General features: G+C 37.4%; 1 protein-coding gene across 1 annotated transcript in view; it reads left to right on the top strand.

Moving 5' to 3' along the window:
- parp14rs1 (poly(ADP-ribose) polymerase family member 14-related sequence 1) overlaps positions 1–18941 on the top strand; it is a 72992-nt gene extending 54051 nt beyond the window's left edge. The window contains exons 14-17 of the mRNA XM_051930546.1: positions 3992–4591; positions 7020–7156; positions 15092–15266; positions 18240–18941. Of these exons, the coding sequence (XP_051786506.1) occupies positions 3992–4591; positions 7020–7156; positions 15092–15266; positions 18240–18526 (1199 nt within the window). The 3' untranslated portion in view covers positions 18527–18941. The remainder of the gene's footprint in view (positions 1–3991; positions 4592–7019; positions 7157–15091; positions 15267–18239) is intronic.
- Positions 18942–27914: the final 8973 nt, after the last annotated feature.

Genomic DNA, 27914 nt, shown 5'->3' with positions numbered 1-27914 from the left:
CAGCTCAGGCTCAGATCTGGGGGGGGCATTCCTTGGTCTCAATGTCATTGCCCACGTGAGCATTGAAGTCTCCCAGCAGAACGAGGGAGTCCCAAGCAGGAGTCCCCCTCCAGGGACTCCAAAAAAGGGTGGGTACTCCAGACTGCTGTTCGGCGCATACACGCAAACAACAGTTAGGACCTGTCCCCCCACCCGAAGGCGGAGGGAAGCTATTCTCTTGTCTACCAGGGTAAACCCCAATGAACAGGCTCCAAGTCGGGGGGGCAATAAGTATGCCCACACCTGCTCGGCGCCTCTTACCGGGGGCAACTCCAGAGAGTCCAGCCCCTCTCAAGGAGATTGGTTCCAGAGTCCACGCTGTGCGTCGAGGTGAGCCCAACTATATCTAGCCAGAACCTCTCAACCTCACGCACTAGCTCAGGCTCCTTCCCCTTCAGAGAGGTGACATTGCACGTCCCAAGAGCCAGCTTCTGTAGCCGATGATCGGACCACCAAGGTCACCGCCTTCGGCCACCACCTGACTCACACTGCACCCAACCTCCTTCACCCCTCCTACAGGTGGTGAGCCCATGAGAACTGTTCTTTCCACTTTACTTAAAAAACACATTATTTGCTTTTAGAACTTTATAGATGAAGTTCAGCTATTACTTTTCTTCAGACCAAATGACATTTTTCATATGGGTCCTAATTTGTTTTGAAAACAGACTAAAAAACAACTACTTGCCCTTGTATACAGTCTGAAAAAAAATCACAAGTATAATGAAAAATCAATTGCATTTTGATAAAATGCATGATCCAAATATAGTAGGAGAAAGTTGGATTTAGCACCAATAATAAAGAACAATGCACTGTGGAAGCGGAGGAATCCATTGAAACCAGATAACCAATAGCACAAAAGAGTATGGAAGAGTTAGTTTCAGACAGTTGATACATGAAGAAACATGTTTAATAAGGAAGTCTTATTTGTTTCAAAAGTTTAGGCAGATGATGTTAACATACTGTATGAGCTTTACATATGATACTTTGTTCTAATCTTGTTTGCTTAATCAGTTGTGATAATGTGCATAATGCTATTAACACTATATACAATAATATTTAGTAACTGAGAACGCTGACATGCAGTGTCTGATACCATCCATTTACTCCTCCATCCCTTAATATAAAACATGGAAACACAACACAAAAAATCTGAATGTCATGAATAAATGAGCTGGGATTACATTTTTTCAGAGATATTTAAACAGAAATATTACTGTTACATTCTCCTCTGTTTAGGTAATAAAAATACACATATATTCTCATTCATTCTCAGACATATATATACATGCATAAATTCTCAGTTCAGGGTCATGACAGGCAGGAGCGATACTGGCAGCACTGGGCATAAATTGAGAAATTCTTGAAGGCAAGGCCAAATCATGCAAACCTCTGCACTCACACTTACACCAGGCCAATTTAGAGTCCCCAGTTAACCAATCCTATGTGTCTTTGCTGCTATGCAAGGCAAACCAAAGTACCTGGATGCAGATTTAAACCCAGGATTATGAATTTATGATCCAACAACATAAACCACTGCACCACCCGACTGCCCATAATTGAAAATTCATGTGTTTATTTTATTAAGAGAATACAATTCAAACAGTTGAGCAAAGTGCAGTCAAAACTACAGTAATGCAAACAATAAAGTAATATACAATTATTGTGTTACAAAATTAAATTCCAAGAAAATTAAAACATCTTCCTTCCCCTAAACAATTCTAAAGATCCATGATAAGAGTATCTAATTTAATATTGCCCTTATTCACAGCAAACAAGGTTTAACAGTGGGCTGCCATGCTTATTTTAGAATGGCAAAAATGAATTATTATAAAATCTAAATTATTTTTGAGTATTCCTTGAAACCGGAAAGTTTTCCATGTTAAGATAATAATAATAATACATTTTATTTATATAGCACCTTTCCCATGCTTAAGGCACTTACAGAATATAAGAAATAATGGCAGGGTATGCAGTATATAGCATTGTACAAACCAGATAAATAAATAAAGAAGATTACGACAGTGAATTCAGAGAAAGAAAGCCTAACAGACAACATAATTGATGGTCTAGCACACACACATACAGGTTATATGAGCATCTAGACATAGAGGTAAACTGAAAGAAGGGTAATAAAATCAGTTGAGTTTTGAGTTGTGTTTTAAAAGAATTTACGGAGTCAGCTAATCTAATTAATTTCAGTAGGTCATTCCAGTCTGGGCGCTATACAGCTGAAGGCCTTGTCACCCATGGAGTGTAGATAAGTGTGGGGCACAACAAGATTGCCAGAATCAGAGGACCTTAGTGGGCCTGCAGGCACATAGTGATGGAGAAAGTCACTGATGTAGTTTGGCGCGAGGTTATTTAAGGCTTTGTAGGTTATTAGTAGGATTTTATATTTGATTCTGTAAGACACCGGGAGCCAGTGAAGACGGAGCAGGATGGGTGTGATGTGCTCACTGCTGCTGGTCTTTGTAAGGACTCTTGCAGCTGAGTTTTGAATAAGCTGGAGCTGTAATATAAGATTAGAAGGGGCACCTGCCAGTTGGGAATTACAATAATTGATGCGGGATGTGATAAAAGCATGGACAAGTTTCTCAGCATTAGAGAAGGAGAGGAAGGAGCGAACACGGGATATGTTACGGAGGTGAAAGTAAGAAAGTTTTCTTAATGTGATTTATGTGGGCAGAATAAGAGAGGGAGGAATCAAAAATGACACCAAGATTCTTTACAGTAGAGACAGGTCTGATGAGATCACCGCCAAGATGGACTGGGAAGGAGCTCATTTTATTAAGTTGCATTTTAGTCCCAATTTGCAGGAGTTCAGTTTTGTTGCAATTTAATTTTAAAGAGTTCTGCTCCATCCAGGTTTTAATTTCACTAAGGCAGGTTGTGAGCTGAGAAAGCTCTGATGAAGTTCCACTTTTAACATTGAAGTAGAGTTGAGTATCATTTGCATAAAAATGATAGCCCAGTCCATAGCTACGTATAATATGGCAAAGGGGAAGCATGTAAATACAGAAGAGAAGAGGGCCGAGGACAGAGCCCTGAGGGACTCCTTGTGTGACTGGCGCTGAGCTAGATCTGCTGTTGCCAAGGCTAACAAACTCTTGCCTATCAGTCAGATAGTACTTGAACCACTGGAGGGCAGTGCCAGAGATACCCAGCATGTTCTCCATTCTGGACAGTAGAATGGCATGTCTGACAGTGTCAAATGCTGCACTGAGGTCTAACAAAATTAATATGCTGGTTTGTCCAGAGTCTGCTGCCATAAGCAAATCATTGGTTACCCGTAGAAGAGCAGTTTCACAGCTGTGCCGCGCCCTGAAACCAGACTGAAAGGGTTCCATCAAGTTATTAGAGGTTAAGTAATTGCTGAGTTGGGAAGCTACAACACGCTCGAGAACTTTTGACAGGAAAGGTAAGTGGAAATAGGCCGGAAATTGTTAAGATTGTCAGTATCAAGACCAGACTTTTTTTTTAACATTGGGGCTACAGAATATACAAAAGCACTTTCAAATTGACATATGGAAGGCCAATTAGGATTCTTCCAGTGGAGGAATTAAGTCTGAGCAAGAAACACACTATTGGATACCTTGGTACATATTTTATCATACAGTGCTATCCTTTCTGGTGTTAGTTGAAAATTGCAGTAATACAGGACTAGAAATGAGTTTAGGCCTGAGGTTATCTAAGAGATGTGCATTTGATCACTAATCAAAATCAGTATAACATATGGCCTAGGGAGACACACACTTTATGACATTGTTCACAATTTGGATCTTGTGCTGAATGTGCTTTAGTTTTAACTGAAATATATGTGTACAATATGCAGTTTTCATCTAAACGGTGACATGCTTACATTCCTTATCTGTAATTCTAACTGAAAAAATAAGAAATATGATTATTAGGTTTGTATTAAGGTGCCTCTTTTTTATTTATTACATTATTTCAGCACCATATTTTCGAAGCATGACCAAAACACAGAAGAAAGAAGAGTTTGTCATTGTGGGAGAGATTGATCCAGCAATTTTTCACATTGTTGGCGAGTCATCAAATGCTGTGACAAGTGCTAAAACGTGGATAACAAATTTAATCATAAAGGAGCAAACTGAAAAAAACATAAAAGATGAACTAATCTATCATTTCACTGAAAGGGAACATGAAAAGCTAAGAAACCTGCAGGCAAATCTGCAGGTCAGTGTGAAAATTGAGTGCACCAGGTCTGAAGCAAGCATTCAAGTAGAAGGACTTACAAGAGATGTGCTCACTGTGTATGGAGAAATTCAAGACATGATAAGGAGTATAAGAGATGCGGAAACCCAGAAGCGTGAGGCTGAGATTTACAAGACTTTAGTAGACTGGCAGTATGAAGCCAATGGAACATTTCACTCATTTGACAGCATATCAAACCTAAGACTAGAGACAGGCTATAAGGACAAAGTACATGAGGTCCCGGTTGACATTAATCATAAAAAATATTATGTCATTTTAGCTGAGAATATTGGTTTGGGTATGAATAGTGACAAAGTTAAAGTGAGGAGAATACAAACAAGTAAGTAATTTTCTTTCTGTATTTCATTTCATTTCGATTTTCTGAATAATCATTATTTTTCATTTAAACGATTCAATATCAATTCTTAGATCAATCTTGTGAATCTATTTCCTGCTCAATTACTATATGTAGATTTTTTGCTCATATTCATTTTTGGCATCTGATCCAGTAGATGGCACTAATGCACATGTTAAGGCTTTCTACGGAAAAAGCACTTTACTGCTTCACTTAAAATGGTGTGTCTTTTTTAACTGAAATCACCATTTAGGACACTTAAATCAGATGTGTGGACTTACTACAGATTCAGGCGCTGTGTTGGTAAAGATCATTTGGATAAAAGTAAAGCAATATGTAAGCTGTGCAGCTGAGAAGTTAATTATTGTTGTAACACAAACAAAGTTGTCCTGATGTCACCCTGAAACATTGTCTCAGTCGACACTAAATAAGTAGAGCCTAAACAATCTACACTCTAGACTGCGTTTAGCTCCAAGCTTCTGTGCCCAAAAAGCAACAGAATCTATAGCAGTTTTTATCTGTAAAAGATAAAAGACCCTAAAGACAACAAACCCTACAATGCACCTCACCTGGTAAAACAAGCGGGCAATTCCTGGAATTTTCAGAGCTGCCAGCAATACAAAAGTGAGCGTGTGCTCAAAGCAGCCAACTTGAAGTAGCTCCATAATAGCAGCATTAGTAGTCATGATGGCGGGTTCTTTTTCTTTTATGTTCCATTCATTCAGTGCCACTGTCTGCAAACATCAGCTCTAGATCTTCGTTTTAAAATGCTTGCTTGTTCTCGGAGGACTGTCAGGACACATTTTCGATTCTGATTAATGTGACTGCTATAAGTGAGAAACTGAAGATATGGGTAACTTGTAGAATTATAGAAAGACACGAGGCTTCCTGCTGTATTTTTAATTTCAACTAATTCAAGATTATTTAAAATGTCCAATAGGGGAATAAATTTGGCTAACAGTTTAGTTGAAGGGTGTCTACATGGAGATTCACAACACACAAATATGTTATTGAATAACATTTATTATTTAAGAAAAGACCTTTGAATATTTTATAATAATATCATTTGCAAGATGATATACGAGATATTTTATAAAGTTGATACCATTGCATTGTAATAAAACAAGGAGCACCCCATAATATGTGTGGACTCTGATATGGCAGTACATATGTTAGTTAAATTATGGTGAATTTTGAAAAGTTTTATTTTTATTTATTTTTTTAATAGTAATGATATTTTGTTCCACATCTTCCAAATACTGATATTAATTATTCATTACTAATCAAGTATTTCTTCTTAAATGTCATTCCATGTGTATGCATATGTTATGAAGTCACTAAGCAGACACTCTTCAAATAAAGTGTTACTGAAAATTGTCACATTATATTATTCTGTTTGCATGGCTACATAATATCTAAAAAAGCCACCACTTCACATATATCAGTGCACAATAATTCAATCAAGATAAAATCAATATTGAATCAAATTGGGGTGAATTGGAATGGAATCAAATCGGACCATCAGTGCTGATACTCAGCCCTAAAAATCATCCAGGTATATTCTTCTTCTGGTTTCTTTTTTATCATATAAATAAAATGTATTCTGTATTTTATTATATATGTTTGATATTGTCCTGCATATATATCTCTTGTAGACATCAAATTAGTGTTGTCACACTTTTGAGTCTGTTGAATGGTTTACTGCTTCCATAGGGGAGGAAGTGAAATGAAATGGAACTGTGGCTAACTGATCTCTCTAGAGCAAATGGAGGAAGTGGAATGAAATGGAACTGTGGCTAACTGATCTCTCTAGAGCAAATGAGAAGACAATTGGCAAATATCAATAACATCCTTTTTGGTCTGTGCTGTTCCTTCATACTTAGTGACCAGAAGGGGAAGGGCTAGCAGATACTGCAGAAGGATGTGATGTTTTTGATTGTTGCCCATCATTTTCTCATTCACTTTAGAAAGGGAAATGACAAAACTGTCAGAGTGTGCTATTTTTTCATCCTCCATCGCCAATATGAACCTGCAAAATCTGTGTTCTTCTAATAATGTTGATATCAGCCTCCTTTCTAACAGTCACTGAATTTCTGTTTGTCGTATCAGCTAATGCTGATAACCCTGATCTTTTACTGACTGGTGTTTTTCTCTTGGAGAAATTCTAAAAGTAAAGGGTGCTTTATAAAGCTGACTGCATGACGTTTTACCTAATGGTTGCTTACATTCTTAAGACAATACTATATTATGGTTGATAGTAATACAGTTTTATTTCATTTAATCCTCTCCACCTTTGTTTAACTCTGCAGAAGAGGCCAAAATCTCCCATTTATGTGAAAACTAAAGTCCTATGCTTGCTTTTCAAAAGACTCCTGAGATAAGTAATGTTTGCATTATTCATTTTTATTATAAGCCACAGATACTGTTCCAGCGCACTGGGATGACATGAAGGGAAATTCTATGCTTCAAGTTGCACTTTTACCACATTCACAAGAGTACAAGGATGTGGAAGTCTTATTTCAGAAGACATGCAAAAATCAGATTATAAAGGTAATATGACAATTTGTAAGGTCTTTCAGTAAATCTATATGAACACCAGTTGCAATACAACTGAAAACTAAAAGGCTGTGGTTCTTTCAACAGTGTATTTTTAACGAAATTATAACATGATTAGGCAACCTTTTGGTTGACTTACAGATTTCATCAGACCACATTCAGTAATATAAAAATAAGGGCACAACATTTAAAACATAGTGCTAACTGTTGAAAGATCAAAAACTATTTTTGAAATGTTATAGACTTGTCTGTTTTATAAAGGTCTAATTAGGGACGGAGGTAATTCATATTCTAGCCTTCTAGCTACAAAATCCACTTCCATCTGGACTCTCTGTCTCCTTACCAAACAGTGGTTTCATTAACAATTCATCCAATTAGATTTTTGTATGTCACTTATCTACTTGTTCAGGGTTGAATTCTGAAGCTTTGGGTTGCCTTAAAAGTCTTTGTTCTAAGAGGAAGACTAAACCCTGCTATATACAGCTTTACCTGCATTCTTTCCTTAGGTACATTACCTTAAAATATAGTTTTGGTTTGTTTCCCATAATTTTTTTAAAAACATCCAAGTCGCATGTAATCTTACCCAGCTAAATTAATCATCTTTTGTTTCTTTATAGTATCAAGTGGGAACTGACTGTAACTATGTTTGGGTTGTGAATATTATTCTTTGTAAGTTATATTTGCATAGACTGCATGATTTACTTGATTATGTTGTAAATATTATTCTTTGTAAATTATGTTTGAATAGACTGCATGATTTACTCAATTATTTTTGGCATGTTTTGTTAGTCACTTTGGATAAAAGTGTCTGCTAAGCCATTAATAAGTAAATGTCAAGGTTGGCTTAGCAGCTTTGCTTATCAATAGTTGCTTGGTTGACCAGTATATGTGTCTAAGTGCAGGTGCTAGAACTATGACAGATGCACTCCATAAATACCATATTATCCTCAAGTGCAGATGTGTAAAGGATACAAAGATACTTTGTCCATATAAATGTGGATTCATACTGTTGTACAATATGTCTGGAACTCTGTCAATCCATCATCTAGACTCCAATAACCTTGATGATTAAAACCCTCTTTTGCTGTACCATTTGCCAGACCCTTGTACTTTAGTGAAGCTCTTCTTTTCCTTGGCTGTAGTGACCTTTTTACACCTGAACATCTGAGTGCCTAATCTAGTGCTCCAGTTCTGATCTCCAGGAAAGATCACTTGGTCACGGTAAACATGAAGAAACATATACTTTTCATATATAAATATTATTGTGGCTGACCTATATGTAATATATTGAAGATATCTGATTAAATGCATGGGAAAAATATTTTATGGTAGTTTCTTACATTACAAAATCATACTGTATTAAGAGTGTAGCTAAAAAATATTGTCAAATTATGTTTTGATTGTAGCCTGAAAAAATAAAATGTGACAGAAAGAAAAGTTTACCTGCATATTATGTCTATTGAAGTTTTATAAAGTAAAATAAAACTTTTTTTTTTTTGATGGCATGACAAACGTATGCAGCTATGTGCAAATAATAAGTTGCTCTTTACCACAGAAGCTTATTCCAACAACACTAAAAAAATTACATTATTTTAAATACACAAAAACTATAGTGAAAACTTCTAACTTAGCTAAAGATAAGGAGACATTTACAGATTGACATTAGAAAGGCATATTGCTGTAGGTATAAAGGAGCTATAGTAGTGTTTCTTCACATGCTACTGCTGAATAATTCTTTATATAGAAGTGCTACTCTCAGTATTAGTGTGTCATAGAGAAGATGTGCAGCATTGGTTGTAATGGCCATCAGTTTTGTCCTCATTCTCTCCTCTTCTACTTCCTCGAGTGGGTTTGAGTATGCATCCCATAACTGAACCTGCTTGAGAAACAATAAGCCTCAAATGATACCCCCGTGACCCTGCAGTTAGGATATAGCGGATTGGATAATGGATGGATGATAAAGTGATGGGTTTTCACAAATGAATGATTAAGTGAAAATGAGTGGCATCATCTTGAAACACTGATAATCAAAATGAACAGTGGTGTGCATGATTTTGTTATTTTATAATTTATATTTTTTATAATTTATGTTATTTTTTAAAAGATGAAGACTTCTACTTTGTACAGAATTAGCAACAAAATGCTAATATTTTTAACACATAAACTCACATAAATATCAAAGTTATAACCAATTTTAATAAGGTCTCCGACCATTTGTTTGTATGTAGATGGGCACTATATAAACCGAACTCCAATAAGTATGTCTTCATAAAGTGCAGTTCTAAGTTTTTGTTGTTAGCAGGGTAAGTATAACAACATTTATATATACAGTATTACATATTTTCATACATGAAAGTAGCGTGGAGTGTTTTACAATAGTATTAGCTAAACAGAGTTAGAGAAAGAAAGTAGAAAATAACTTTTCCTTACTTTTTACATATATTTTAAAAGCCTACAATATATAAAACATTAGGAAATTAAAAAGAAAGTCCAACATAATGACAAACGCTGTGGTGAGGAAATGCTGAGAGGGAAAAAAAAAACTCCAATTGGCTGGATGCTGGAGAAAATATTCCTCCATGGGTTCCAAGGTCAAATGTTCGCTCAGTCTTTCCTGGGCATTATAGAGCCCATAAATGTGTCACCAGTAACAGGATATTCATGTGGATCTTCCTTCCTGTTATCTACATTTTACAGGTGGAATCGCATTATAACAAAATCCATGGGACCATACAAAATCCATGGGACCATACAAATATTTTGTTATAATGGAAGTTTCGTTATAATGAATATGAGGAAAATTTGTATACTGTTGTGACAGGGGTCACTGGCGATTCTAATGGCAACAGCACAAGGACAGCTCAGTATTGCCCTGCTGAGTCTGGTAAACTGTAAACCAAGGGCAAAGTAATTGGTTGTCCTCTGCAGGATCAGGCTTACTGCAGAACGTGCTTGTCGCACAGTGTTTAGAACATTTAACACCCAACCTGGACTCTCCTTTCTGTCTCTCGTGCCACTAACTCTGTGACTGAAGCTTGACAATACTTATTGTGTGTAACCAGAACCAAAGAAAGAGATAGATAGATAGATAGATAGATAGATAGATAGATAGATAGATAGATAGAAACTTTATTAATCCAATTCACATTCTTCAGCAGCAGCATACTGATACAATAAATAATATTAAATTAAAGAATGATAATAATGCAGGTGAAAAAACAGACAATAACTATGTATAATGTTAAATATTAACGTTTACCCCCCCCGGGTGGAATTAAAGAGTCGCATAGTTTGGGGGAGGAACGATCTCCTCAATCTGTCTGTGGAGCAGGACAGTGACAGCAGTCTGTTGCTGAAGCTGCTCTTCTGTCTGGAATAGGCATCCTGGCCAGGATAAGAGAAGGTTTTATACATGCCCAGGAGACCATAATGGAAGGACAGAAAGAACAGGTTCATCAAGAGCAGGTCATTCCCCCACATGGCTGGTGGCAGTGTTTCTCAGGGCTAAACCCAATTAGGACACCCTCAGAGTTGCATGGGAAATGGAGTCCAGAGACGGAACCTTGTCAGGGTCTTTGGGGACCGCCAGAGGGCCCTCCTGGGGGAGGACTGCCCTGGTTTTCACATGACACAGAACCGTTAAGGGTGACCTGGAGAGGAGACCTTAAGCAATTCCTGGGGTTTACTTTAAAAACGAGAAAGGTAAATTGTGATTGTTGTGTTTTTATGTTGGTTATTCTTTTGGAGAAGGTGTTTGGGCTCAATAAAAACCCTTATTTTGAGCATAAAGTGTGTTTGGGCTTTATTGTGTCTGAGGTTTGAGAGGCTGCAGTGCACCCTACTGATCACATTGTATAAAAAAGTGCTTCTTAAACTGCAAAAATATTTTATTTGAAAATCAGACATTAGATGTAACATTTATTTTTATAGAAATACAGGTATGAATACAGAATGAAAATGAGAAGTTAGATGTAAAGAGCCTCTAATTTTTTTTTCTTGAGGTGTCACACCCGATCTTTAACTTCTGTTTTTTTTTTTTGATACTTCAGAATTGTTGACAGCATTGAAGCAGCGATTCCAAATGCTTTCACATATTTTTTCTTCATTCCAGAAGAAGCATTTTCCAGGATTGATCATTTTTCTTTCAGCGTAAACTAATGCTGTTTCTCACTTTTTTTGTTCATTGCAAAGAAAATTTTGAGAAGCGCTATGACACTTGAACAGTACTGTATCTGCACATGACACAACTACCCATGCAGACACCCAGTGGAGTACTGAATTCAGCTATACTTGTATGATGTTGCATCTACACTCTCACCTAGCCTCACTGAGACTGCCCAAGAATGGAAATTTTGCAACAAACTGTCACTTTCTTTTGGTCTAACTAGAAAGAGGCAGCCTGTTGCAGGTTTCCCAGGACTCATCGAAAATGTAGGCTAGGCATGGCATTAAGTATTTTTTTTTTTATCGTATTATAATTTTTGGTGGATATTTTTGGTCGAAACTGTTCCTTAAATTTATGTGTAATTTATGTGGTGTTTAAAATGAAATCTGTTTAACATGATGTTGTATGAACGGTTGTCAGGGCCAACAAAAAATATTTGTTGTTCTGAAAATTTTGTTACTTTGATATTCTCTATAATGTGATTTGACCTATATTATCTTCCTATTGTCTTATTCTTTATCTTTCTTCCTATTATCTTCCCAGTATCACAGGTGGCTACATCATACTTTGGCCAAGTAGTAGTGTTGTGAAGTGCCACAACCTAGCAATAGAATTAAATGAAACACATAAGTAGTGCTTATTGACTAGTCTGTAAAACAGCAAATAAAATTGCATTTTATGATAAGAGCTAATTTCAATCTCACACCACTATGAGTGAATAGTAGTGATGCATGTAAATTTCTTAACAAATCAAGAAAAGAACAAATTTGATTTTTTATTGTTTAACCATACTGCACTGGTATATCTCTTAACAGTAAATTATTCCTCATTTTAGTGTATGGAAACAAAATGCTGCCTCGCCAATTCTTATATGTTTAACTGTCATGCGCACTGAATAAGCCAGTGATAAAGGATTTAAGATTATGATTAGAAATGTAGGGGACAAACACTTCAAAATATAAAAAGGTGCTAGATTGTTCAGAGCCTTTTATACAGTACAATTAAGAGAATACAGATGGCAAGTGTAACGGTGCTAAGACTGGTGAGATGTGCCCAGATTTATTTCCTTATTTTTATACCTTTTGTAGTACCTTTTCAGGTAATCTTGATAGTGTGCAGTAATCTAGACAGATAAAGACATAAGCGTGTATTACTTTTTCAGCATCCAGTATTTCTTAAGTGAAAGAACACAGTCTTACTAAAAAAATTAATGTTATTTGAAATTTAGCTTTAAATCTAAAATGACACCCAGCTTTTTTACTTCTGGCCATATTTGTAAAGAACATATATACATAAGAAATTTGACAAATGATAGACGACAATTCAGTCTATCAAGCCTGTTTTTTTTAGCTAATGGTTAAACTGTGTCGTTGTCAAGGTTTCTAGTTCAACTACATGTTTGTTCCAGAGTCCCACAACTCTTTGCATAAAGAAGTACTTCCTAGCTTCAGTTTTAAATGCACTTCCTCTTAATTTACACTGATGTCCACGGAAAGCCAAAATATCTATATTCTTTTTAAGGACCTGACTTCTTTCTTTCCTATCATTGAATACAATTTCTGTATGTGAATCCAGTGGTCACATTTGTTTTTGAAATAGAAGCAGTGAGGACAATGGTAAAAACCATTTATAGTATGTTCTCTGCAATTGCATTTTGTGAATAGCATTTGCTAGGTGGGATAAACTGCAAAGTGCCACGTGTGACATCATTGTTATGACCATAAAAGGTCTTGCACTTCCTGGTTGTGGATTCAAGCTAAAAAGAAAATGCAAGTGTGAATCATTGCATGTGCTAAATGTCTTCCTGATAGTCACTTTTTCAGTCCTTGATCTCGATTTACATCTTTTGTTTTGGCTACCGTACAGTGCTCTTCTCTACCCTGCTTCTGTTCTTTAAATTAGTAAAAGCTCTATCAGACCAGAACATTACCTATACTTTTAGAAGCATCTGTCCTTGCAAAGTGCCATCACTAGTGCTCTATGTATTCTAGTCCTGATTTAAAGTTCAACAGTGAAAGATTTAAGCTTTCAGATATGCTCTAATCCCCATGGGTTCCCAAACGTTTTAAGCCAAGGCCACCCAAAATGTTGTATCATCTGGTCAGTACCACCCACCAGTAATCAAACACAGTGATTTTGGATAATAGTAAACTTTTAATCAAAGCAAATACTTAACCCCAACGTATTATTGATGCATAGTTTATGATCAAATGTTGTATGACATATCTAGGTGAGGGGTTCTTGACCTGTTTTCTAGGTGTACACTTCCAGGAATTGAATTTCTTTGAGGTACTACAATTTTTTGGTCTTAACTTGTTAAATACTGAACTCTTACTAGGCACAGCTCAAGGTGATATTTCTTTTGCATTGATTAATTCTGATCATTTCAAAGGAAGTCTTAAAGTAAATGCCACTAGATTTATATCGTAAATATTTTAAAATTAACTTAAATGCCTTAAATATCTGGCATTTTTTAGTTTTTAATTAGGGACATTGAAGAATTAAATTAAGAACTAACTTTAAATGAACAGTACAGGTATTCTTGAAATGGTATATTCATTATATTTATTTTATAATGCTAGCACTACTAAGAGGTTTTTCTGAGTGCTAAAGGCTTATACTGAAAAGGCCTAAACAGCATGATAAAGAGCTGCAGTTTACAGATTGACATCATGCTCAGTTGGATCAGAATTTCAGTCTCTGGATCCAGCTATGTTATTGGTTTATTGGGTCATTGTTTTCAGAGTGCAGTGAAATTCTTATTTGCATATACTAAACAACATAGAACATGTTACCAGTCTATAGAGCCATAAGAGTGACTTTTTTTACCAACACTGTGATGAGGTGCCGCCCTGTCCAGGGATTTTTTCATGCCATGAATCTGTTGCCTGTTGGGATAGGCTCCTGCTCAGGATAAGTAGGCTTGGAAAATGGATAGATGGATGGATGACTATCCTACATTGAAAAATATGTCTTCCATGACTTAAATAGCTCCCTTACCTTGTGAATGATTAATTATTAGAAGTGATAAAGCACAACAGAAATGTGTAGTACTGGTTTATGTTCAGTTATTGTTTTATTATTTTATTTTGGGGAGGATTGAGTAATGGAAATATGTACTTATTTGATTTTGTTTAATTGTTCTTAAAACGGGATACTACTGAATTAGGCTTAATTATTCCAATTAAAATATGAATATGACACCAACCAACTGCCTGGCTGTGCAACTCAGTATATTATTTGTTATTGATAGTACATGGCAGCAAATGCTTATTGCAGAAGCAAATAACACAAGTGATAGTCACCCCAGTTAGTTATCATTAGTATGGAACACTAGTGGGAGACCAGATAGTTGTACAAAATAAAATTGGACATGTGAAAGCATACAATGTATACCATCTGGTCTTTGTGCATTCAGCCTGTCAGACAAACTTGTTGACATCATGGATGCATCAGCAATAAGTGCCCACACCATTAACTGTACTATCGTTTTGTGTTGGTAGTTCTTATAATCTAGATTTTGGAAATAGAAGATTCTTTTTATCATGGGTTTTGTATATTTGCTGCTGTTTTTAGCATGATTGGTAATATTATCTATCGTTATTACAATGATGTCATTGCTTTGTCATTTTAGTTTGTTTTTTATTGTTACCTATTAATTTTAGTTCCTTAAGAACATGCTACCATTGATTAATTTTCACGTTCACTTACCCAGCTCAAGATCATGGATGAAAATATTTATATGCTTATGTGTGTTTTTTTAGATTGAAAGAATTCAGAATCTACATCTTTGGAAGAGCTATGAAATAAGGAAGGAGTCTCTGAAATTGAAGAACCAAAACACCAATAATGAAAGACAGCTGTTTCATGGACTGGCTGAGGGATCTGTTGATCATATTAATAACCATGGATTTAATCGCAGCTATGCAGGAAAGAATGGTAAGGAAGTATTTTTGCATTCTACTACTGTATCTGGGACATGAGAAAATATTTTACTCTAAAAGCCTTTGTCATTTCACATGGTTCTTGTAAAACAAAGATATAAAACAATAACCTCAAATACTCTTAATTCAGTTTAGAGTTGTGAGGGCAGCAAAGTGTATTCCAGCATCATTGGTGCATCCAAGGCAGAATCATCCTTAAATAGGGCCTCAGTCCGTCACAAAGCCCACTCACACGCACCCAAGACAGGACCAATTTAGAGTCACCTTGTAGATGATGCAAATAGACATAGGGAGAACTTCAAAATTCCAGATGGGTAATTAAGCAAAGGATCTAAACCTTGGTCAGTGTACTCATAAGACGGCACTTACCAGTGCTACCAAGTTGACCACAAGCACTCCCTTTTTTATTATGAAAGAAGCTAATATTTGAAGGTTGTTAATTCTTGGCAAACAGACAAACTACGGTATATATATCTAGCAAATTTTGTTCAAGAAAAAAGGTGTCCCGCAACATTTTCTTTTTTTTTTTAACAGACAAGCATTACTATTTTTTGTCTTACAAATTAGTTCAACCCATCCTTGTGAAAATGTACGCTTATGTTAGGATGGAAATGTCTCCTTCCACAGTGTACATTTAGCAGCATTTGTTGGTGCATAGATTTACAGAATTAACTAATTGATAAATGTTAATGGGGGCAGCATGGTGGCACAATGGTTACCATTGCTGCCTTCTAGATCCAGCATCCTGGGTTTGAATGTCATTCCTAGTTGATGTCTGTATGGAGTTTGCATGTTTTTTTCTGTCTATGAAGAGCTTTTTCTCCCATGTCCTTAAGATGGGTGTTGGGTTCTTCTGCACCTTCTGTTGCGTTCAGTGCCAAGAACAGCCCAAATTTGGATTGAGCAGGTTTGGGAAAGTTAATGTTATTATGTTGATAGGATTTAATAAAATCCTCAGCAAGCTTATTTGTATTCATTTAGAGAAAATTATTGAAGAAAACAAAAGTAAGCAGTTACAGTAAACTTTTTTTGTATGCATTTTGGAAATAATCAGCAATCCATGCTACACTACACAATATGCTTGATGGACTGCTTTCATCAAATTACTCGAGTATTTGTGCACTTTAGTCACCTTGATTCTCAACCAGAATGAGTGAAAGTGCTACTTAGTTTATGCATATTCTTTGCATTCAGCAAACAACAATTCTCATCGATGGCATACTGAACAAGATTTGTGGAACACTGATGAAATATATTTATTTTATTAAACTTTCTGAAATAATGTTGTTTGTCATCCATGCCTTTAAAAGTCAATTTTATTAATAAAACACTACAATGTCGCATCATCAAGCAGCAGTTTTTTTTTTTTATTTGAGTAAGCATTTAAAATTAGTGGCTTTATTTAACTAGTATTTATTTTTTGCTGACTTTACAGTATGTCTCTCTTTGACATATTGTTTTCTGAATTTATGCAGTATGACGGAGAGTCTTGAATGGCAGAGCTAAATGTTGTGCCACCATGCTGCCCTGTTGAACAAATGGCTTTATTTAAAATGCACACACACAGAAGAATTCCTAAATATAAGGAGTGGTGTTCACTTTTGAACCCGGAAAAGGGTGGAGTGCCCTCTCAGGGTTGGGAGCGAGATCCTGCCTCAAGTGGAGGAGTTCAAGTATCTTTAGGTCTTGTTCACGAGTGAGGGAAGAATGGAGCGTGAGATCGACAGGCGGATCGGTGCGGCGTCCGCAGTGATGCGGGCTCTGCATCGGTCTGTCGTGGTTGAAAAAGGAGCTGAGCCATAAGGCAAAGCTCTCAATTTACCAGTCGATCTATGTTCCTACCCTCATCTATGGTCATGAGCTATGGGTAGTGACCGAAAGAACGAGATTGCGAATACAAGCGGCTGAAATGAGTTTCCTCCTGGACGCCTCCCTGGTGAGGTGTTCCGGGCACGTCCAACCGGGAGGAGGCCCCAGGGAAGACCCAGGACACGCTGGAGGGACTATGTCTCCCGGCTGGCCTGGGAACGCCTTGGGATTCTCCCGGAAGAGCTAGAAGAAGTGGCCGGGGAGAGGGAAGTCTGGGCATCTCTGCTCAAGCTGCTGCCCCCTCGGATAAGCGGAAGAGGATGGATGGATGTATGGTGTTCACTTTTGGCAATTAGTATACCTACAATGAGAATAAATTGAATTTGCAATATTTTTAGCCTAAAACAAAAGTAGCTGGTGAATAGCATAAATGCATATTTTCATAGTACACCTGAACTACGAACATTCATTTTAGAAATAAACAAAACGTAAGGCAAATGTCTGCTGATGATTTCCACAGCACTGTGGTAATTGCCAGAAGAGCTAGTATTTTACACAATATGTGTTGTTAATCTTGATATGTAATTTAAAAATAGATAGCACATATTTAAATGTCAGATGAGTTCACCTGGCCTAAGGTGGGTACAGATAGCAGGCAAGTCAAGTAACAAACTTATAACAGCAGCATAAGGTGAGATGAAGCTTGATATTTAACATGGCTCTCAATAGTTAACACAGAGCTGCCAAATTTGTGTGACTTATGCTATGGTCACTCATTGAGTTCTGCAGAATACTTAACTCTGGCTTTTTTGCACATGCTAATAACTCATAAATTCCAGAGTTACTGAGTTAGCCAGCAACTATGACAAAGACTATTATAATTGTAGGCATGCTCAGTAAAGGACAGAATAAAAACTTTGGGAGTTTTCATATATTCTAAACAAGAAATTATTATTACATGGATCAGATTTACAAATATATAGCACACTAATGCTGAATAGCTTTTTTCAATGACCCAATATCTTTTTTTCTCTATTATTGTTAAACAGTAGGTTCAGTACATTGTTTAATTGTACAACATTTTAATGTGTTTGAAGTTAACAAGTCTTTTTCTGTTTTCATGTTTGTATTTTATATCCTTTTTTTCTTCCTGTTTTAGCGGCTGTCTATGGTAAAGGAACCTACTTTGCAGTTGATGCAAGCTACTCTGCACATAACACATACTCTGTACCAAATCTTCAAGGAAATAAACACATGTACCTGAGTAGAGTTCTTACTGGAGTGTTTACTGTAGGAAATGCGTCCTTCATTGTCCCACCTTCCAAAAATGCTGCTAATCCAACTGATCTGTATGACAGTGTGGTAGACAATGTTCAAAATCCTAAAGTTTTTGTGATTTTTAATGATGTACAAGCCTATCCTGAGTATTTAATCACTTTCTGTTGAAGATGTCCATATATATCTTGTGTCAAGTCAAATACAGGATGGATCAAGCAAGACCATGTTGTTTCAAATCTCACACTTTAAACATTAAGTCTTACTTAATAAAAAAAATATTATTAATGTAAAAAAAAAAAAAAAGTTTATAATTGACTAATTGCTTATGTCCATAAAATATATGTAATGAATACTATCTTAGTTTAGTTATTCTTTAAGATGATGTTAAACAGTAATTTAAAGTAAAATAATGCATTTTAATGTCTTCATTAGATTAAATCAGTTTTCAATATATCCTGTAAAAAAACTTCATGCATGTACTTTAGAATATTTTAAAATATTTCAAAATGTTATTAACAAATAAGTCATATGTAGCTGGAAATTAGACATTAAATGATTTGTTTCCCCAGTAGCTGATGTATTTTTTTCTTTAATTTTAGTGACTGCCTGTTACTTTGTACGATTCATTTTCTTGTAGCTGGTATAGCAGTAGCTTGACCTGTTATTCAATGAAATGTTTGATGTGAAGGTGCAGAAGGCCACATCTAATGTCAGCATTCTAACTACATTTTGACTCTACTTGAACCCCAACACTACTAATATGAGAGCTTGAACTTCATTTGACAGCAAATGTTTATTGCTTTTAAACTGTGATTAGCAGCAGCCATACCACATGCACTTCAGAACAGGTCATCCACCTGAAGCTAAGCATGTTTGGACCAAGCCAGTACTTGAATGAAGAACCAACCAGGAAAAGCTTGGGTTGCTGCTGGGAGAAGTGTTGGTGAGGCTAGCAGGGGGCACTTACCCAATGGTCTCTTTGTGGATCCCAATGCCCCAGTGTAGTGACGGGGACACTGTACTCTAAAAATTGTGCCGTCCTTCAGATGAGAAGTAAAATCGAGGTCCTGACTCTCTGTGGTCATTAAAGATCCCTGGGCATCCTTCATAAAAAGTAAGGTGTTTCCCGATGCTCATGCTAAATTGTCCATCAGGACCTAGTCATTCTCACCCCCGAATCATCCCCTGCCTCTAATTGGCTGTTTCTCATCTCCTCACCACCTAACAGCTAATGTGTAGTGAGTGTGTTGGCACAAAATGGCTACTGTCATATCTTCCAGATGGATGGTGCATATTATGGTGGTTGAAGGGACTCCCCACTCGATATGTAAAAAGCTGTTTTGAGTAGTGAGAAAGTGCTATATAAATGTAAAGAATTATTATGATTATTATTGTGTTTTTGCAGATTGCTTCAATAAGTTACTTAACATAAAAGTTATGGAACAAAGTAAAGCTTGAATGAATATCATGAATGTAAACCCTCAAAAATAACTGACATGACCTCATCAGATTTATACCTTGTAAATGGTCTAAACAAAGTAAAAAAACAATCATTTTCAAAATGAACACAAATGTAAGCATTAAAATTAAGATACAAAACAGCTTCTATGATTGATCGAAATTAACTCTTTAAAAATCGTTATTTATTTAGTGAACTGTTCATGAATAAAACAGTAATTGTGCTCCATTTACACTTACGAATGGCAGTGTTTTGCTCAACTCACTCATTTCGTGTTTTTTTTTCTTCTAATGAGACTCGGAGTTGGAAGAACAGGGGCAAAAGAGGACTATGGCTGGAAAAGAAAAGTGTTTCTGCGCAGCTTGTTAGGGTTAGGGCAAGGGACAGGACCAGCTAGGGTTTTTCTAACCAGGATGAGGTCAGCAGTGATCGCCTGCAGATGAACGGCTAGGCCAGGGTTAAAGGAGAACTCAGGGAGTTGGAGCACCATATGTATTGTATGTTTAGTCCATTAAACAGCTACAAGTAACAGAAAATGGGATTGCTGGACATAGCTACTGCTTCTCTGTGATTTATGTCATGCCTTAAATGAAATATTGAAGTTAGAGTAGAGTATAAGAAATCGGTGATCTTCAGGTATGTGTGCAGAGAGAAAGGTGATAAGATAATGTGTACTGCATATATAAACGCTGCACTTTATTGTAGATAGATAGATAGATATTGTAGTCCTGTCTGTGCCTTATAGTGCTTTTGAGCATTCACATTGAAGGTACTCAGGGATCAACTCTTCTGAAGTTCAAAGAAATCTAAAGTGAAATGCATGAATTTTTGTTTTTCCAAAAAATGTTTACCCTTAAAGTAATAAACTCTGATTCATGAATTTCATTCATTGTATAAAAAAGGTAAGGTGGTGATTCCTGGCATTTAAGAATATCTCTACTATTTATAATTTCTGACAAAATACACAGTATGTTCTGAAAGACAGCAGGGAGGTGAGCCGCACTACAAATTTTTGTTCCTCTAGGGACTGGAATGAGATTACAGCGTGGCCAGAATGCCAAGGAGCCTGACCAGTGTCCAGACAGGATGTCAAACAGTCATTCAAGGGGTGGAGTAGACCCCATGCCACACAGGGCATTGAAGGCTGTTGTAGGAGGTCATCTGGTCAAGGCTTAGTCCTCTGGACCAGTCCGAATCAGCACTGTTAAGGGTGCCTGGACTTTTTAACCCAGAAGTGCTTCATGGCCAGTGCTCTGGAAGTCTTCATGGCCCCCTCTTTAATAGGAGCTCCAACTTCTCAGCCAGGTGATTATGGAGTTGGGAGAGAAGAGCAGACAACTGCTCACCTGGCAAGGAGGACCAGTGGCCTGGAGTGAGACATAAAGGTAGGAAAGTAACTTTGTGTTTAGTTGGGACCAAGAGTGGAATAGTTTGTTTCTTTGTTGCTTATACATATTATCTGTTATATCCTCCCTGGAACGGCCAATTTCTGTCGATAAAGTCCTTTTTTTTTTTTTTTTTTTGCGTCTCAGCATCATTCTGTATTGGGAGTTGCTTACAAGCGCTCCCTGCAGGTCACAATGTATATTCATTACCTTCAGTTCATTAACTTCTTTGAGTTTTCTTGGACATTAGTTATCTAAATATTATAAATTATTTTCTTTAAAAACTTACTAATCTTAGGATTTTGCTTTTGGTTATTTCCAAACTGTTATTTCCTTTTTATGTTAGAACCAGACAATAGGAATACCTTTGAAACCTACCACACTACAGAGGAGTAATAAAGTTTTGTAATGGGGGACTTGTCAGGACGGCAGGCAGAATAGCATGCTACAGGAAACACAGGGCTGTATGAGGCTACGACAAGATACATGAGACATGCTAGCTGTAATCACACAGCTACAAGGGCAGTGCAATAACAAATTCTTTATATATAATACGTTACCGTGGCTGTTTGTTTGTCTGTCCAGGATTTTAAATCACCTGTAGCTTGTAAACTGTTTGACCTATAGACCTGACATTTGGTACACATATACTATGTGACGTCTACTAGAACATTAGAACACTCTAGACAAGAACAGGCCATTCAGCCCAACAAAGCTCGCCAGTCCTGTCCACTTATTTCTTCCAAAAAAACATCAAGTCGAGTTTTGAAAGTCCCTAACGTCTTACTGTCTACCACACTACTTGGTAGCTTGTTCCAAGTGTCTATCGTTCTTTGTGTAAAGAAAACTTCCTAATGTTTGTGCAAAATTTACCCTTAACAAGTTTCCAACTGTGTCCCCATGTTCTTGATGAACTCATTTTAAAATAACAGTCTCGGTCCACTGTACTGATTCCCTTCGTAATTTTAAACACTTAAATCATGTCACCTCTTAATCTTCTTTTGCTTAAACTGTATAGGCTCAGCTCTTCTAATCTTTCCTCATAATTCAACCCCTGTAGCCCTGGAATCAGCCTAGTCGCTCTTCTCTGGACCTTTTCTAGTGCTGCTATGTCCTTTTTGTAACCTGGAGACCAAGACTGCACACAGTACTCAAGATGAGGCCTCACCAGTGCATTATAAAGGTCGAGCATAACCTCCTTGGACTTGTACTACATACATCAAGGCGCTATATAACCTGACATTCTGTTAGCCTTCTTAATGGCTTCTGAACACTGTTGGGAAGTCGATAGCTTAGAGTCCACTATGACTCCTAAATCCTTCTCATAAGGTGTACTATCGATTTTCCAACTGCCCATTGTGTATTCAAACCTAACACTTTTACTTCCTATGTGTAATACTTTAAATTTACTGACATTATATTTCATCTGCCACAAATCTGCCCAAGCCTGTATGCTATTCAAGTCCTTCTGTAATTATATAACAGAATCCAAATTATCTGCTAATCCACCTATCTTGGTATCATCTGCAAACTTAACCAGCTTGTTACTTATATATATGTATATTAAAAATAGCAGTGGCCCTACCACTGACTCCTGTGGAACACTACTCTTAACATCGGCCAGTTCTGATGAGGTTCCTCGCACCATCACCCTCTGCTTCCTGTGTCTGAGCCAATTCTGCACCCATTTAAAAACATCTACCTGAACTCCCACTTCTTTTAATTTGATGCCCAACCTCTCGTGTGGCACCTTATCAAATGCTTTCTGAAAGTCCAGATAAATAATATCATATGCTCCACTTTAATGTTATCTTTTTGTTGCCATAGAATTCCAGCATATTAGTGAAACACGACCTCCCTCTTTTGAACCCATGCTGACTGTTCCTAATAACTCCTGTCCTTGCCAGGTGTTGCTCAATCTTATCCTTAATAATTCCTTCCATTAATTTTCCTGTGATGCATGTTAAGCTTACTGGCCTATAGTTACTTGGATCTGCCCTGTCAAATTTGTATATAATGGGATGATATTTGCCATTTTCCAGTCCTTCAGAATCTCTCCAGTGCGCAGTGACTTCCTAAAAATATGTGTCAAGGGTTTATATATGTACTCGCTAGCCTCCTTAAGAACTTGAGTGTAAATATTATCTGGTCCTGGTGATTTGTTTGATTTCAGTTTATTTAATCTGAGCAGCACTTCTCTCTCTACAATTTCTAAATCCTTCAGTACCTCCTTAGTAGTCCCTGTTACCTCTGGGAGGTTATCCACTTGTGAACACCTCAGAAAAATGTAAGTTTAGGGCATCCGCTATTTCACTATCTTTTAATTCCCCTTTACTATTCCTTATGCAGTTCACCTCCTGTTCTTTTACTACAAAAATACTGAAAGAATCTGTTAGGATCGTCTTTTGCCTTAGCTATATTCCTCTCCAACTGTCTTTTAGCCTCCCTGATATCCTTCTTAATGGTTGCCCTCATGTTCTCATACGCTCTACGATTCACTCTGCAGTCATTAGTCTTATATGCCTTATAAAGCAGTTTTTTCCTTTGCAACTTCTTTTTTAAATCTTTATTAATCCACTGTGGAGTTTTTTTTAGTTTCCTATTAATTCCAAATTTAGGTATGTATCTGTCCTGCATTACATGTAAAACATTTTTAAACCTGTTCCACTGCTCCTCGACTGTCTCCACATTTAAAAGCTTATCCCAGTGTATCCTACTTAGACTTTGTCGCATCTGCTCAAAATTAGCCTACCAAAGTTCAACTTAACAATTTTAGTCTTTACATCTGTATACTCCTACAAAATACTGAGAATTGTATTACATTATTTCTATCCACTTTCGGGGTGATGATTGACCTCCAAGGTTATTCCCCTTTTTATTTTTGTTTTATTTTATTGTAGAATCAGCTCTCGGCAGCAGGGCGGCCCATGCGTATGGGCACCGTTCTCATTCCTACCACCTTCGTTGTCACTTCCCTTGCCTCTTCATATCTTAAATCATTCTTGAAGCAGATTGAAGCCTTAAGTGCCAGCTTAAGTGAAAAATTAAAGAAAACGTACTAAGTACAGTAGACCCCCGTGAAGTCGCGGTTCAGGGTTTGCGGACTCAGTCGTTCGTAAATTTTTCCTTAGAACCTAACTATTACTTGTTAGCAGAAAGCGCAAATATTCTCCGCAATTTTTTATGGCTTTTTTCGTGGCAATACTGTGCTGTAGAGAGAACCGTGGCTTGGGATGGTAAAAGTAGCCAATAGAATTTGAAACTGCAACTCCCAGCATTCCCTGCAGTGGATCTGATTGGTCTTCTGCTGACAACAGGAAGCAACCGCTGAGGGAAACGCGGTTTGGGATGGTAAAAGTAGCCAATCCGAGAGCATTATTCATTTCTCCTTGCTGCTGATTGATTGCTGCCCTGTGATGCAACTCCAGCTGAGTGTCCTTGTGTTTTTCATTTTGTTATTGTATTCATTTTGTTATTCTTAAACGCACAAAATGACGTTGAGTCGCCCTGCACCTTCTAAGGCTTCTGGCACTGAGCCTAAGTGCCAGAAGAAGTTTAAAACACTCCAGGAGAAGGTTGAACTACTGGATTTGCTCCAGGAACTAAAAGGTTATGCTGCAGTAGCGTGCCACTATGGCATTAATGAAAGCACCGCACGCTACATAAAGAAGAATGAGGCAGTGATCAGGAGTACCGTATCTGTAAGTTTCTGTGATAGTGCCAAAAAGGTAATGACCGTAACAAATAAAAATATCGTCAGGATGGAATCTGCTTTGACACTGTGGATCACCGACTGCAGGAAGAACATTCCCTTGGATGGTAACATCATCCGTGAGAAGCATGGAAATTGTGCCAGCAGTTTGCTAAAGGAGACAATGTAGCAACTTCCCATCACAATGTTCCTGAAACCTATAAAGAAAAGCCAGCACGAAACCCCACCAGAAGAAGACCCGTACAAAGATACGACTCCTCCTGAAGCGCCTGAAGAAGAGGTGCCACCCGAGGAGTTTTAAATCCTCTGCATCGTACTGCACAGCTACTTCATCATCAATATCGTTCATCATTGGTGAGCACCCGTACATTTTACTGTATTTTAATTAAATGAAATTATTGTATTATATGTATTTACTCTACTTATAACAAAGAAAACGTGCTTGCATGAATTACAGTATGTATAGCGGTAACATCAGTATTTTACATTCTAGCACCGCAGGAGACAGTACAGTACTGTACAGTATACGGGTTTACCTTTACATTCTGTTTTTAGGTAATGTATTAATGTATTAAGCTGCGTTTGCAACGAAATTAAAGTGCTTTGGGGGCATACTGTATATAGCGTTTAAACTATAAAAATAGGCATTTAAAAGGCATTTTTTAACTACATCCAAAAGTCGTGGTTTTTCACAATTCGCGGGTGCTCTAGGAACGTAACCCCCGCGAATTTTGGGGGGTGTAATGTAATTGCAACACAAACACTGACTTAATCAGTTTTAACGAGAAAAGATGCAGACAAAAGAAGAGAAGAAGCAGGCCTCTAGGGTGGAGAAAAGAAGAGCTGCTCAGGAAGTAGCAGGCGCATCAACCTCTGAGCAAACGAATGCTAACCATACAGAGAAAGACGATGAAAACTAGGAATGCTTAAGTCCGCTGTTGCTGGTAATAAATAAATGGTGGTGTTGTTATAATCAATTCATTACTTACAGTAAAAGTAATCTTTTTAAATATTCAAAAATCCGCACCCTTATTTCGTCTTTGGTTGAGTGGTGTGACAACTGTAGTTTAAAAAAACTGTTGAAATAAACTATTAAAATAATAACCATAAATGCATAAGCTAATAGGCAGCTAAAAAGGCATACACAATCTAGGGAAGCAAACAAAAAAATAAGAGTAAATGCTATGCCATTTGAAAATTCAGATTGCTAACTCCTTTTTTAACATTAATGTGGCAGCACACCTAAAATAAATCGATGCACTTGAAGCATTCTGACATTAGCAGATTGACTGACAGACTGAGGTGATGGAGGTGGTGCTGGTCAAGCTGCCATGCTAGCTAACCATCTAGTTAATGTTGCATACTTTGGTATGAATCTCAGGATGTTATGTCTCTAGATGCCCCATCAGGTGTTATTTCTTTTGGTCTTCATTCCACGTGGCTTGCACTGGGTTTTATTTTCACCACCGTTGTAGTTAAAAGTCATTTTGGTTGCTGGCATGGTGATTCCCTGATGCCCGTGTCACCGCATGAGCCCAAACTATCCATTATCCATCCTGCTATATCCTAACTACAGGGTCACGGGGTTCTGCTGGAGCCAATCGCAGCCATCACAGGGCGCAAGGCAGGAAACAAACCCCAGGCAGGGCGCCAGCCCACCGCAGGGCGCTCACGTACACACACCCATCTTTACACACACTAGGGACAATTTAGGATCGGCAATGCACCTAACCTGCATATCTTTGGACTGTGGGAGGAAACCCACGCAGACACGGGGAGAACATGCAAACTCCACGCAGAGAGGACCCGGGAAGTGAACCCAAGTCTCCTAACTGCGAGGCAGCAGTGCTGCCACAAACTAGCCTTATCTAATTAGAAGCGTATACAACTTGTTAAAATTGCACCACTGCATTCTCGCTTATTATTGGTTGGCACATCGTGTCTTGCCTAATAGAGAATTTGCAAAGACCTTTTCTATGCTTCACATTGCTCATTGTCCAGTTGTCTGTAACATTTTTATTTCATTTATTTTTCATCAACAATAAGTTTAAAAGCATTCATCTTCACTTTAGTCATTAAAGGCACATTTTTATTTAGTTTTTGTTTCATTTTCATCACTGAAAAAATATACTTGACAAGTATTGTTTGTTATATTTTTCTTCAACAAAATTAAAACTGGTCTCTACCTTCTCTGTCCGTCATTAATATGAATCCAACTTTTGAAAGTGTCACCTGCCTCGACTTTCATGAACGTCCTTACTTCCAAAGGTGGGTTAACCCGTGAATGCCAAAGACAAGAAGCAGACCCCTTATAAGTAGGGCAGGGTGTGCGATTGAAGGGTTTGTTGTCAACCACTTAAGTGGCAGGAAGTGTAGAAGACAACGCTGCTCAGAAAACTCCAGGAGTAGCACAGCCATTGAGGTTCATAAGAGGCTGAAGCCCTCATCTGTTTAAGTCAAGCTTGGTTGAAGGAGGAGACATCCCCACACGCACATTAAAATATCGTGGGATTAAACCCACCTTCCTGATGTAGTCTGTGTGGCCACAACTTGAAAAATGGCACAATGCATAACAACCCTAAATTTAGTCTTTTCTTTACAGTAAATGCAATACTCAACTGTATTATTTATGAACTGAATTTGTCCACATGAAGCGTTGTTTTAGACGTATATAATGAAACAAACACGCACACCGTATCCTGACCCAGCAGTCTCTTCTTGTCCTAATCTTTCTGGCTGTCCCTGTGCTCTCCTACAGTTCTGTCCTTATGCCGATTTGATTTCCATTACTGGGGCTTTTCACATTCCTCCAGTCCTCCACCTTCTTGTTTTATTCAGCCGCTGATATTACGCCAGGTCCAAACGTTCAAACTTCCTTGTGCTCACCTAATTCTTTGGTGTTATCAGGAGTGAAAAGACATGTGCTGAGTTTTCCCTTCTGGGTTTCCCATAATGATAGTAATATTTAGATCAAATTACTGCTGTGTAATGGTGGGTCAG

Source organism: Erpetoichthys calabaricus, chromosome 8 (assembly GCF_900747795.2).
Source record: "Erpetoichthys calabaricus chromosome 8, fErpCal1.3, whole genome shotgun sequence".
Lineage (NCBI taxonomy): Eukaryota > Metazoa > Chordata > Cladistia > Polypteriformes > Polypteridae > Erpetoichthys > Erpetoichthys calabaricus.
Note: the sequence above shows the minus strand (reverse complement) of the source record. Positions and strands in the feature narration are given on the sequence as shown.